General features: G+C 47.2%; 1 protein-coding gene across 1 annotated transcript in view; it reads left to right on the top strand.

Annotated features, from left to right (window-relative positions):
• Positions 1 to 459: 459 nt before the first annotated feature.
• Positions 460 to 14,471, top strand: part of LOC119374311 (B-cell lymphoma/leukemia 11B) — a 581,879-nt gene continuing 567,867 nt past the window's right edge. Inside the window, exon 1 of the mRNA XM_037644386.2 lies at positions 460 to 2,383. Within this exon, the coding sequence (XP_037500314.1) occupies positions 2,332 to 2,383 (52 nt within the window). The 5' untranslated portion in view covers positions 460 to 2,331. The remainder of the gene's footprint in view (positions 2,384 to 14,471) is intronic.

Genomic DNA, 14,471 nt, shown 5'->3' with positions numbered 1-14,471 from the left:
CGCTCCAAAGAGGGCGCCTCAATCGCGCCGGTGACCGCTGTCCCCCAACGCGACTGAACTTCTCCCTCTCTATCTCTTTTCCCTTCTCTCTCATCTCTCCAGCCGCGGCCCGCCGGCGAAAGAGAGTGAGGGCGTTGAGGCTTCGCTGTGCTAAGGGTTGAGGAGGGAAGGCTCGCCTGCTGCTGCCGTGGCTAGCGTTAGACCTCAGGGGGGGGGGGGGGGGAGGAAAAAAAAAAGAAACGCAAGCAGCGAGGGGTTGAGGGGGGGTCGGAAAAAACGCTCGAGCCAGCGGCGAGTCGCCGCCGCCGTAGAAGAGACCGTGTTGGCGCGCGCGAGCGAGCCCCTTGCTGGAAGCTCGCGGACAAGCAGCCCGGCGAGGAGACACACGGACCAGCGTGCGCTCGCCGCGCTTTTTGTTTTGTGCTTTGTTTCTGTTCTCCCCCTCGCCCTTCTCCTCGCGGCCGCCAACACCGCGGAGTTGTGCCTTACTTAATTTCTTTTTTCTTTTGCTCTCGCCTCGATCGCGACTCCTCCCCTTTCGGTTGTGCCTGCGTCAGGCCGCGGCGACGGTTTGCTTGTGTGTGAGCGCGCGCGTGTCCCCCCATCGTGTCCGAGTGGAGAAGAGAAGCGCCGACGCCGCCGGCGACAACGTGGGTTCTTCCTCGCGCGCTACGAGACGGGCCCGCGGCGCGTGCGGACGCCGGACCGGAGTCTCGTGTGAAGTGGAGTGAGTGTGGTCCTGTCGCTACGTGTAGCAAAAGACATCGTCAGGACACCGCCGAAAAGGAGACACAAAAATCGTCTGCATCGTGTCCTGCAAAGATATCGTCTGCTAGTGTTGTCGTCTGCTGGTGTGGTGTGGTGCGCCTGAAGTGTTGTGTGTGTTGTGGTGTTGTTACTCGGTGATGCTGGTGCGTAGTGTTGTGACAGGCACGTCGTGTCGACGGAGAGTGACGTCCGAATGACTTCGAATCGTCGCCGGTGGTGATGTGTTGTAGTCACGGCGTCGCGCGTGTTTGCGACGACAACGGTTCGTGTTGGAAGAGGTGTCGTCGCCCCGCGGTGTTGTTGTGTGCAGCCGCGCTTTGCCGAGACGGGAGAGAGAGTAAAGGAAGTGTTTTTTCGTAAGATTATCCCCCTTCCTTCCTTTCGTTCTCGGAGTCATCTCCTAACGGGACACTCGCACGGAGCAACAACGAACCAAGTACCTTTTCCCCTCTCTCTCTCTCTCGACTTGTCGTGCTGTTCTCTCCCAAAGCGCTCAGTGGTGGCGAGGTAAAAAAAGAAAAACGTAAGTGAAGTTTGTGCCCACAAATCTTCTTGCGAGGCTGTGGTTTCCCGTGGCTCTCTGCCTTCAAAACGCTTTCCAAACAGTCGTGTCAAAAAAAAAAGCCTGCGTCAGTTTTTTCACAGCACGTGACATACCGGTTCAGGGGAGGCCGGAAGGAAAATAAAATACGAACGGTGTGCGTTATAGGCTAATTACTACCACGCTGCCATTCGTTTGTTTTTACAACGCCACGTTACCTTTACCCTTTCCACTGCCGCTGAAAGATAGCAACCCTCTCTCACCGCACGTAACGCAAACAAGCAAAAGCAATGGGCTGTCACTCAAGCCTGTGATAACCTCCTCTCCCAAGCAATCCGGAAGACGATTTTGTTTTCACACCCCCCCCCCTTTTTTTAATCTGTTTTCTTCTTTAACTTTCGAGCGAGTTCGACGGAGAAAACACGAAATAAAACAAAAAGCAGGCGATTCTGAGAAAAAGACCGATACCGGTGACGTCACATCGGTGATGACCGGTTTGTGGCCTGTGTTGCTGGCTAACAATACAGCACCTTAAGTCATCCTAAGTGACCACAACAATCAGGGATCGTATGTTCACTTCAGCGGGCAAACAGCACCTTGAGATCTCACGTCGCGCGTGAATCCGAGAACTCCGACTAATCACGGCTCGCTTTCGGACGTACTTGTTCGTCGAAGACAGTACGAGTGACCGGTTAGTGGACGATGATAATCGGTCACTTCTGACAACCTGTGACGTCATCTGACGTGACTGCTCGACATCGGCGGCTGCAGGAATTGGATGTTCGCGTTCCCCAGCGATTGTGTGAGACAGAGTTCGACGGTTCATTTTCATCGGCGTCGTCAGCGTTGGATGTGCGACGGTCGTTGTGTTTTGTTTTTCCTTTTTCATCGGTTCTTTGTGAATGAGAGCCTGAGGTTTCGGCCCCGGTCTGAAGTGGCCACGGGTTCTGTACGGCTGTCGCGCCCCGCGCGGACTCTTTGACATCGGGGTGTGCGACGCCAAACTGGACGACGCCGATGCCATGTCACGGCGCAAACAGGACAAACCCCAGCCGAGGAAGCGCTCGGTTACCGGTAAGTGGCGCCACCGTTTGTATTTATCGACTAGATATGCGTTATAAATACTCTCACTTCATGTTATACCGCGCCACCGTTTACATTTATCAAATAGATATGCGTTATCGATACTCTCACTCCTAGGTATGCCGGTGTCATATCGGGTACTTTCGATCGCGATCAAGGCTCATCCGGATAAGGTGCTGCTACATGGTCACATTTAATCGCGATCAGCGCGTGGCAATCTGGCTTCAGATCGCAATTTCACTGACGTCTGCGCCAAGCTCGATAAGTACTATACCGGTGTCACACGGGCAAGTTTGATCGCGATCAGGCCCGATCCTGATTAGGCTCGATCCGGATAATGTGCTGCTACACGGTCACTTTTAATCGCGATAAGCGCATCGCCATCTGCCTTCTAGATCGTGATTCGACTGACGTCTGCGCCAAGCTCAATATGGATTAGTTTGGACTGTGTACCAGCTACCATTGTTGATCGCGATCAAGAAATCTGATCCGGCTTAACCCTGGTCGCGATTGAAAGTGCCCGTGCGACGCCGGTATTACCTTTCTGCAAAATGATCAATGAAATGGTTCCTCGCTAGGAGGTTCGCTATCGGTATTATATCCAGTACATCGCTATCAGTGCATCTGTTCACTGTCACATTATGTTTCTCTACATCACTGAGATCGCTAATATTTTCGTTATCAACGCTCTGAGATAGTGTTACATTTTTTTTAGATAGAGCGTTGAGACAACCTAAGAGGTTCTATATCAACGCTCTCACTTTACGTTTCCTTTCTATTAATAGATTATCGAGATAATTTTTTCGTTATTAGCTTCGCTATCAGTATATCAGTACATCACTATCAGTATCAGTTCGCTGTCACGTTATGTTTCTCTACATCTTCGAGATTATATTTCTCTAAGAGGTTCGTTATAAACGCTCTCACTTCATCTTACCATTTTACTAATAGGTCATTAATAAAATTTCTCCCTATTAGGTTCGTTATCAGTATATTCACCATTACGTTTCTTCAGATAATTGAGACCATCTCTCGTTAAGAGGTCTGTTATCGATACTTTCAGTTCATGTTACTCTTTCACATATATCGCTGAGGTTATTTCTTGCCATACGGTTAGTTATCAACGTCCTCAGTTCATATTGCCTTGCTTTAGATAGATCGTCGAGATAATTTTTGTTAGGAGGTTCGCAATCAGTATGTAATCACATTGCCTTTCTACACATTACCTTTCTATACATCATTGAGACAATTTCTCGCTTGAAGGATCGTGATCAATTCTAATCACTGTATCTCTGTATGCATCATTGATTTCTCCCTAAGCCTCTTTATCGACGCTATCAGTTAACTGTCGATTTTTTAGATATATCACTTTGGTATTTTTAGATAATTTCTCGCTAAAAGTTCATCATCGATTGCAATCACATTACCTTTTTAATCAAAGTTGAGGTAATTTCTAGACTGGTTATCGACGCTCACTCATTACCTTTTTGGGTTACCGAGATAATGCGTCCCTCGGAGGTTCCCTATCGATTATAATCACTATCTATTCTTATCTCTCTGTAGTTAGTCGTGATGATTTATCGCGGGTAGTTGTTCGGCACTTATGTTGCGTCTCTTCACATATATAGTTTAGATACTTCAGCACCTGGAAGTTCGTTTATTGCGCGATAACAGTCACATTATCTATACATGAACCTCTTTGGGATAAAGGTTAGAGGGGTGGAGCGAGGGAAGGTAAGGTCTTCCGATTAAATGAAATGCATCCGCTTCTAGAAAAATATCAGCTGTGGTAAGGTAGCTCATTAAGGTAGGGATACTAAGCGGTATGCGTGCGGATAAAAGTGCTTGTATGCCGTACATCGGTCGTTAAAACAGTGTTAAAATTTTGCTGATCAGTAGGTCTTTTTTCACTGCTCTTCCACGGTAGAGTAACGCAGTGCTCGGAATCACTTACCTTAAATTTTCTTGTATTTCATAAGCAGAGCTCCCACAAGTTACGTATTTTGGTGTCGGCGGTGTCATAATTCGCGGATAAATACCACGCGTCTACAAGCGAACAGAAATACGGCTGTACATGATTGAGCCCTCGAAGGTGCCCCGGTGACGAGCGTATTTGTATCCGCCGTTTTCCAATAACTGAGGCTCTCCCGATCGCGAGCTTGTCGGCGATGAGCCGTTTATGATATGGAAATCTGGTCTTTTATCGAGGTCACTTGTCATTTCATTGTTGCCTTTCGTTGTTGCATTTCATTGTTTCACGCGTGATCGTCGTTGTCGGCTGTAGCAGCGGAACTGTTTCGCTGATAAGCACGTGGATGAAGGTCCGATTCCCGGCATGGAGGAAGGAAAAAAAGTTAGGAGGTAGCGTTGCGCAATGCGATAGAAAGAAAGAAAGTAGTAAATCAGGCACGCATAGGTCAAGCTGCGTTTGCCCCCCATTTTCTCGACAGGGGAAGGCTCCTAAGTATTTTTTTTTCTAAACACATAATTGTTAAACACAAATTGGCGGCACAACAAACACTGTGCCGACAAATACACATGCACTGTATATTGAGTGAAGAAACGAGCAGTACACGTTACATTACGACATAAGGCAAATGGCGAATTAATACAATCATGCTTCTTGTGTGTACATGCGCACAAGAGCAGCGTCTGTGCGTATCTCGGGTTCTGATGTCTTAATTCTGGGTACTAGTACACTATAATTCTGGGTGTTATTCGTACGTGTTGCGTTCCTCCCATGATCTATATTCACCGCTTCGCGTCATACTCGTTTCCTTTGCTTATCAGGGCTGACCTTCGCTTTATGACAAGCAACTGTACCAGCAAATACTGTGTGTGGCGTTGGTTTCACGTAACCATCGTACTTTAAGACGACGTCACAGATCACAAAAGCGTGCTGGAGAAAATTGGCCATCTATATCGCCCACTGATGAGCGAATGACATTGCATACTTGCAATATGTCCTGAACTTCGATGCTGCTTCAACAACCGCTGACACGACTCAAATCAAAACCAGTTTACCGCCATCATTAGAACGTGTACAAGCTAATTAAGCGGTGAATACGTAATCTATGGCGGTGGTATACCAACGGGGATGACGTAGAAGGTATACAGTGTAGTATCCTGTGTGTCTGACTGAACCGTAGTTTTGCGTTTTCCTGCCATTAACAGGTTTAGGTGTCTCAGACAGGCTGGCCGACGTTTCGATAGGGTGGGCTTATCTTTGTCCAAGGACGCTTTGCCATCCTTTTCTTGTTAGTTTTGAAAGTGGTCTTCGTTGACGTTACGTCGCGTGGTGTTGCTGCCCGCATACTTGTCACCTGCGAAGTAATAGTTCGAACAAGTTCGGAGTGCGTTGCAGCTCTCGTTGATGAGTGACTCTGTACAGCTCCATACAGCTGGGAATGGAACCCTACGCTTTTCGGCCGCCTTGGAGGCGGGCGCTCTAACCACGTGACCACCGCTGCGGTTGATTTTACAGAAACCACCGATCGTCACGTATTCTCTCGCGCTGAAGAAAGCGTGCTGGCTTGGCATGTGAACTGCTGTTCTCTCATTTCGTCGCATTCAACGTTACTGAAACGGAGACCTCAAGATATATGCGCTAAATAAATACAGTCTCGCCCAATTTTCGAAGCGTCGATGCTCCTTTGAAGTAATACCATGCGGAATACGTTTTTTTTTTTTTTCCTGAAGTCAGAAACGGCTACGTGTTTCTCAGTTGTTTGTCAGATGGCCATACATGCCGTCCAAATTAGGATTTATCTCTCCATAGTGGACAACAGGCTAGAATATGTTAAATCCTGCTCCTCCTCATTCTAATTGTCAGTCGTCCTTATCATAATCATTATTAGTTCCTATCACCATCATCAGTTGCAATAATACATCGTTTTTATGTATAAGGTGCTGTACGCCTCTGCGTTCGGCAAGGCGCCGGATTTCCGCCCAGTTATACCATCTTCGACAAATCGCACCGGTGCGCACCGGGGCACCCAGGCGCTACGACGATCGGACGAAACGGCGCACCAGGGCGCCCCCGGTGCGCACCAGTGCGACTTGTCGAAGATGCCATAAACAGTGCACGAAGAAACGCTAAAAGTATCCCCTTTTCTTTCATGTAATTCTAAAAACATAAAAAAAAACAGTATATACACACAGAGTAACGCGTTTAAACGATCTCATAACTTCGCGCCGCGTTTATTGCGCAGTGCGAAGCACTGCATATCGTGCCGACGGCGATTGCGACGCTACTTGTATGCCGTAAATACGCCGTAAGTACGCTTGTAATACGCCTCGTGTGGCTGCCGTGCTGAGACGAGCGCGTTTTCGCAAAGGCGCGGCTAGAAGGGCCGAGCGGCGTTTAACAGTAACAACCACTTATTAAAGGTAAAAAGGATGACGCCGACGAAATACGAAAAGAAGCATTGTGAGCAAGGCGTCCGTACGGGAGCCGAAACGTCTTTATTTTAAGGTTCTTTTTGTATTTGGTCGGCGTCTTCCTTTTATACCTTTGACCATGAGCATTCCCGACCAGACGAGTTTTCGTCAAGCTCTCGATTTCAGTAGCAACTACTGTTTATTATATATACGAATTCAACGTGTAAGTTATTCAGGGATCGTTTAGAAATTGATATTGCGCTGCTAGTTCTGATTTTATTTATGAAATTTATATAAAGAGATGTTGGTGCCTAAGTGCGGCCCGAGCTATAGACTATTTTACGAATCTTTTTCGGTGGCGCCGCATTGGGCTGTTAACCTTGGAGTCTTGTATGTTCAATAGTGCTACGGTATATGAAAATGGTTGGCTTGGCGCATTCGACGTTTCATGACCTTAAATTGTATACCTTCGCGATTACAAAAATAAAACATTCGTATAACAGCCCAAGGTGGCGGCGCCCGTGGGTCTTACGTAAAATCGTCTATACCCTTCTTTTCTGCATAATAGTTGCCGTAGCAAAGTAGTGAACTAGCACTAAACTATACAAACAGACACATGGACGAACACTCACCCACTTGGTCCCAGTTCTCTTCAAAAAAAAAGAAAGAAAAGGTGTTCGCTCAACAGAAAACTTCACGAAACACAAATATTCTCCGAAGCGAAAATGTACAAGATAACATAAAAGTTCGCCAAGATGGTGTCACAGCCGATGAGTCATTTTGAAGGCAGTATGCGCATGCGCGAGAACAGCGCTTCCCGAAATGGATTTGTGTTGAAGGCGACTTGCACGGGCAAGATGGCGCTTTCGTTTATCACGCCATGCGTCGCCGACACAAGCCAATAACATAGGGAAGCGAAGAAAAAGGACATTACACATGCCCACAACAGACGACGATGCCCGCCGACACGCCGAGACCTTAAGGTGCTTCGCCCCTCAAACTCTATAAGAATGCCCTGAATGTCATGTAAGAACTTAGAAAATAGATACTTATACATAACGCTGTAAGAATATCATGTAGTTGGAAGAGTCCACTTAATGCGTGTAATATTGCGTGGCAGAATCGTAGAATCGCGCCAGGCGTCAAAACATGTGAATTGCGCAACGAGTGGGCGTTTTAATGGTGCCCACTCATTACAAAGTGCGCATCTACGCAGGTGCGAGTGGCACCTTACGGAGGCGTCGTGGCTACTTCGCCAATTTTGCAAAAGGAAGAGTTATGGCGTAGTGGGCAGTTCGAAACTGTATTTGCAGTAGGCATTCTAGGATACTTTGAAACGTCCAATGTTACGCACACAAACGTTCCTTTCATTGCGGCACGCCTGAAGGTGACGCGCACGAGGCCCGGTTGCGCTAACGCGTTTCTACTCTTGAAGGTGAAGCTCAAGCTTCCTCCGAGTTTTTTTTTTTTGTTTTTTCTTTGCTTTTTTTTCTTGCATACGCGCATACACTCCAGACCCCTCAGCCCAATGTCGCCTTATTGGCGTCCGCTTGCCTCGTCACGGGAGTCTGGCATTTGGACGGTGCTCGGCCGTGAAAAGTTTAATTGGCTTGAAGCGTGACGCATGACATAAAGAAATGACCTCTCGTGCTCGCCGTCTATAGGTCGCTATAATTTTACGAGAAACGTTCATCGTAGTCAGTTTTAATTGGCTCGAGCCAAGAGTTTCTTCGCATGACTAAATGACCAGTGAGTGAGTGAAGAAACTTTATTTCCCTTTTTAAGAAAGGGGAGGAGCCGGAGGGGAGAGAGGGAGGTCTGTGATCCAGTCCCAGTAAGCGTCCGTCACCACTTCGTGTGGCATAACGTCAGACTACCAGTCGTGGTAGGCCTCCGCTATCTCCTCAGCCCACCTCAGGACTCTGTCCTGGAGAGTGGGATCGGAGCTGCGCAGGGCAGTCTCCCACAGCTCCTCACTACTAATTAATGGTTTGAGAGTGCGAGCGGGAGATTTCATGGGACACTGCCACATGATATGCGAGAGATCTGCTATCTGGACAGGGCAGAAGCGACATTTGGGTGACTGGTATGTGGCAGGAAAAAATAAGTCCAGAGTTCGCGGTGTAAGAAATGTGCGAGTTTGTAGTTGCCGCCACAATATTTCTCTCTGCCGCGTGCTAGGCAGGGAAAGAGGTGGATATGTTAAGCGTTGGTGTCTGTAATGTGTGCAAATTTCGTGAAATGTGATCAGCGAGTCTTTATGGGTGTCTTGTGAGGAGTTATTGGGCCCTAGAGGTTGGCGCTCATTTGCGGCCACTCGGTCTGTGAATCCTCGAGCAGCTGCATGAGCCATTTCGTTTCCTCGGAGTCCTTGATGTGCTGGTGTCCAGACTAGGGCGATGTTGTTTTGTGGTGGGTGAGCGACGAGTAAGGAATGTGCGGTATTGGTAATATAACCACTACTGAAGTTCCGAATAGCTGTCTTAGAGTCGCTAATTATGACATCGCAATCAGGTAGCCCCGATTCGCTCGCATATGCTGCACCACGGGCTTATCTCAACTGACCCTCAGCTGCAGTTTCGCCGCTGCTAAGCTCGAGGAGCTTGAGGACGCACCGTCGAACCAACATATAACGAATTGTTGCGCATATTGAACAGTTGTTAAAATCCTCTTGAATATATTTTTGGACATATAAAGCATTTTATATATCGAATTAGATATATATAGAACTTTTTTGTCTTGCCCTTCAAATTCAATATATTCCGGTTCGACTATATGCATAAACTGTGGACTAGAATAAATGTGTGTGTGTGTGTGTGTGTGTGTGTGTGTGTGTGTGTGTGTGTGTGTGTGTGTGTGTGTGTGTGTGTGTGTGTGTGTGTGTGTGTGTGTGTGTGTGTGTGTGTGTGTGTGTGTGTGTGTGTGTGTGTGTGTGTGTGTGTGTAGTTCCGTTTTGTTGGTAATTCTTTGGCTTGGGCATATTAGGTTTGCCAGCGCGATGAAAAGGACCAAGCCGCATTACATCGTCATCGTCATCACGCGGGTTTGATTATCGGTCGCAATTTGACGCAGGCGATTTGAAAAAAAAAGACACTCTTGCGCTTTTGATCTGTGCCCACGCACGTTAAGAGCTCCAACGCGGACGGTGAAAATTAACCAGGAGTAACGTTCCTCCCGCTATATGACGCCCTCAGAGTCATATCGTGTCTTTTCGCACATAAAACTCCAGAGACCAATTCATGGGACTTGATGTGAACCGTACAACCAGCGACAATATTTTACGGGACATGGTCTCTACGGCAAGTGTAAACTTGCCGTAGAGACAAGTGTTCCGATAAGTATGACGTTTCTAATTTAACCCGCATTTGCGCATGGGCCACAAAGGTTATTACAGGCTAAAACTTCTATAATTAGACGACATTTTCCCATGTTACGGGGCAATCCAGCTTTTTCGCAAGTATCCCGTTCCATAAACTTTTATCTCTCGGTATAGTTATCTATTTTTTTTTCATGTTCTTTTCTCACAACACGCAGATATATGTAAACTTCGTCTTAAGAAGCTGCTGCTGCTGGTATTAGTCATTCTGGGGTTAAAAGTGAACGTTACGTGCAAGCGCTCGCTAAGTATGTCGTGTTCGCCGTGTATTGACGTGTCACTGGCTACCCCGGTCCCAGATTAACGTAATGTGCTGTTGTCAGTCTCGTTGCAGCCGTGTTTAGAACATACATGAATGAAACAATCGCTCGTATATTACCAGGCAAGCGAAATAATAAGTGGAAACAGAGAAAGCGCTGCGTCGCTACTCGAACAACTACGTGCCTCCGGAAGTCCACAAAGGAATTGCTGCGGAAGTAGCAAGCTAATGATAACTCGGCAAAAGGTAGTACAACCCGGTGCAGTTACACACGTGACATTTATGGCAAGCGCGCCCGGTAAAAGAGGTGCGTTGCGTTCGTGTCATAACTACTGCACGTGGTGCAATGCTGCGCGTGATTTTAATGCGTGAGGGATGCCGTGCAACTTAAGTTTGCTTATTGGGATGCTAAATATGTAAATAATAACGATGAGAGCGGCGACTGATGGTCGTGCTGGGACCGCACGATGTAGCGATCGCATTTCATCTCCAGGTTTATTTATTCTTTTCGCCCCTTTTTTCGTTGACCGAACTAATAAACGCGACGACTACGTCTTCACCGGTATCGGCCAGTCATTGTACACGGGTGCCAAGGAAACGATGTTTCGGACGTCGTAGCTGTATACAGTCAGCTTGTGCAATACGTCGCAAGGCTGGTTGCTCCGGCCAAGGCAACAGCGTTACGGCAATAACGGTCCTCTTCGAATCCTAGAGCATTTTCCAGTCATGTTTCTCGCCTTAAAAACAAAACAACGAAACAAAATGTCAGCAGTCAAGAAGAGAATGAAGCGACAGATCGCCGCGTTGCCGGAACTAATCGCGGAGGCGACCGCTAAGTCGAACTTGACTGAAAACATATTACTAAAAATATAACTACCACAATAACGGGAGTGATAAGACAGCCTGTACGTATACATTGTCAGGAGCGTTCATTCCATTTACGCTTACGCATTCTGATGATGACTATAGCGACGATGACTCTCACGTGACGATCTGATACGTAATAGCGCGTGCCCACTCAAACAACTGGGAAGATGGAAATTGAACTTTAGAAAGCTCCAGGATATCCAGGAAGCCAGGATACATAGGTGATGTCGATGTGAATGCGGGTCACATTAAATAGGTGTTTCGATAAACACTCATTCTTGTAATAAAAAAGAGAGAATATTTCCATCGTTTTCTCGCTCACTATGAACATTTCCTCAGCTCCTCCAGCCCCTCCCCCGCACAGTGTAGCCAACCGAGCGGTTACTCTCACTAACCCTCTCTGCCTCTCAATTCTCAATTCTGTTTCCCTGCGTCGCGTCGCGGCGCTGCATCTCCAACGCGCTAGCACCTATGCATGCGCTTCTTGATGTAACTGGTCGCTTCTTCTATGTCCTAATTACGAGTTTCGCTGCTACGTGTGCCAGGTCGAGGCTGTGACGGTATAAGTGTGACGCTATATGAGGTGGCTGGTTGCTTATACGAGAACTGCAACTTTCGGGATCAGCTGACTTGTGGTACCCCGTTTGGTCTAGTTTCTTCCAAAACAACCTCTACCTTCCCCCCTCTCTATTTTTCCACCTAAAGAAGAGAAAGATGTCGAGAACACCTAATACTAAAAGAAATGGGCCAAGGACTCGAAGCGAAACGGGGTCGGCGTAGCAAACATGAACGACAGGCATTGCTGTCGAGGCCTGCAGATCTCGCGCCGGGCCGGAAGTCCTACGTACAACTGGTACATCCTTATGGAAGGAACGGAGTGTCCCGTCACGAAAACCAATACAAGAGGGGGAGAGAGAGAGAAAAAGAGGGGGAGAAAGAAAGAGCAAGGTGGTGTACGAGAATGCGAACACTTTACGCAAAGCAATGTCCAGACTTGTACGTTCATTCTTTTACTACACCACAGCACAGAAAACGTAATCGGGCATTTGTAAGTCCGTAAGAATCACCACTCGCTCTGATGATGATTGTGAGGATGATTGTAATGGTGATGACGTCAGCATCTCCTTTGAAAAGGGGTGGCGACCGTTACCTACAGCCTGTTTTCTACGGTCATGTATTGCCCCGTCTGTTATAATCTATAGCATCCTGGTTACCTCTTTCTTTTTTCTTCCTTCATAGTAGCTTCTGTTCCCAAATGAAACGTTAATTGCCAGTGCACCTTGTGAACGAAGGCTCCCTGGGCTCCGCCATAATCCTCTCTAGGCTGTTGCTATTTTGCGTGACCCCCCAAAAATGCACCGCCGAGACGGTGACGTCAGCTCTTGTACTCCCCGTACAACAGTCCAGGAAGGACTGTCATGGCTACTAGGGGTGCTGACTAACACTCCCCGGTTTAAATGCACATATATACCCCGTAGAGTGGACGAAGGGATGACCGCCACTGTAGCTCAGTTGACAGAGCATCGGATGCGTTATTCGAAGGTGGCAGGTTCGGTCCCTGCCAGCGGCAAGTCATCTTTTCGTCCACTTTACTTTCTTTACTTTTACATCATAATTACTAGAAAACAACATCCCCTATACTTTCCTTGGCTTTCTTGTCTGTTAGTTGTAATTAATGTTGCGTCTAACAGTGAAAAACGAGCCCTTAAAATTCCCCTTTCGTCAGTCCAGAAAAGGAGGGGATCCTTCTCTCCGTTGAAAAGGTCTATACATGCGTACGACTACTCCTATTCTATCAGTCTCACTATTCATATTTTCTTTCCACGAATATTCTAGATGTCTCCCGCTTGCGTCATCCGCTGACCAGTTAATAATTCTGTCCACTTTGAAACCCAGAGGTTCTGGAAGGCCCACACCTTCAACGTACGCTGATCACGGTTCCGTGGATGACCTGCGGAATTCCATTATGTACAACGTCTTGTGGGCTTTCCGAACACGCAGACTTCAGGGGAAAAAAAAAAAGGATGATAGCTGGCGGTTTTCGCGTGGAGTATACTGCCACTTATAAAAATACGAAAAAAAAGAAAAGGACGTCTATCCTTTTCGTAAGCGATGATTTACTATTCGAATGTGAATCACATAGATTACTCGCAGAATCTTTACTGCCTATATACCTGCACAAGGCTTCCTGGTCATCATGTGTTCACTTCATCCTCCCAGTCAAATTTTACCTGCGCTGCTCAATTCTTCAAAGCGCCTGCAGCTTCCGTCAAGTCACCGCGGCCCGGTCAGCAGCTCGAGAGTTCACGGCCGCGAGGGAGAAATAAAAAGAAAATGATAATTTAATCGACGTTTTTCTTCGCTTCATTCGCTTCTAATTGCGGATGAAAGCTCCCTCACGGGCTCAATTTGCCATCCTTCCCTTTCTACATGTATAGTGATGTCTTCGTTCGGGATACCAAGTGCCGTCCACGTCGGCCGTTAAACGTTAATTACCTGATGAAAACAGCTGGCGCGCTTCTTTTCGCTTCGCGCATTTTGCGCACTTGTTATAGAAGTTAAGTGCCTAGTATTGTAGTGTCTTCTCTTTATGGGTAAGAGGCTCTTGGACTTTAGGATACAGGGCGTAGGTATAGCCTTCTTCCATGACCACACGCTCATTGAATGAATGAATGAATGAATGAATGAATGAATGAATGAATGAATGAATGAATGAATGAATGAATGGCTTAGAGGGCACGGTAACATGCCGTACACTATCGAACCATTTTGGTGAGAAGTGCCACCGCGTTAGTACAAAGGCCGGTGGCTTTGGCACATTTCCTATATACAAGCAGAAACGTGTGCCCCAATCAATGTCGTCGTCGCGAACCTATTTCATGGACGCCCTTGCAAGTTTTGGATTGTATCGCGCGAACGTCGACCCCAGGATACGGTAGTTTCTATTATCGGCGAAAAGCAACGATATCAGCGATGAGACGATCAGCGTCACACCAGCTTTAACACGTGATCGCACAGATAAGGCTGATATTGTAAATGCATCTCTAAGCAAGCAGCGTAGCAGACGCCGCTCGCACACGAGTGTACTCTCTGCGCTTGCACATCATGTTCGAAGTCTCGTTACTTCTCGCCTATATTAAGCGCTATCGTGTCCAGGGGTCAACGCTCTTGCGATATCATTCAAAAATGGCAAAGCT

The sequence above is a fragment of the Rhipicephalus sanguineus genome, chromosome 11 (assembly GCF_013339695.2).
Source record: "Rhipicephalus sanguineus isolate Rsan-2018 chromosome 11, BIME_Rsan_1.4, whole genome shotgun sequence".
Taxonomy (NCBI): domain Eukaryota; kingdom Metazoa; phylum Arthropoda; class Arachnida; order Ixodida; family Ixodidae; genus Rhipicephalus; species Rhipicephalus sanguineus.
The sequence above is the reverse complement of the archived record's forward strand: the minus strand, read 5'-3'. Positions and strand labels throughout refer to the sequence as shown.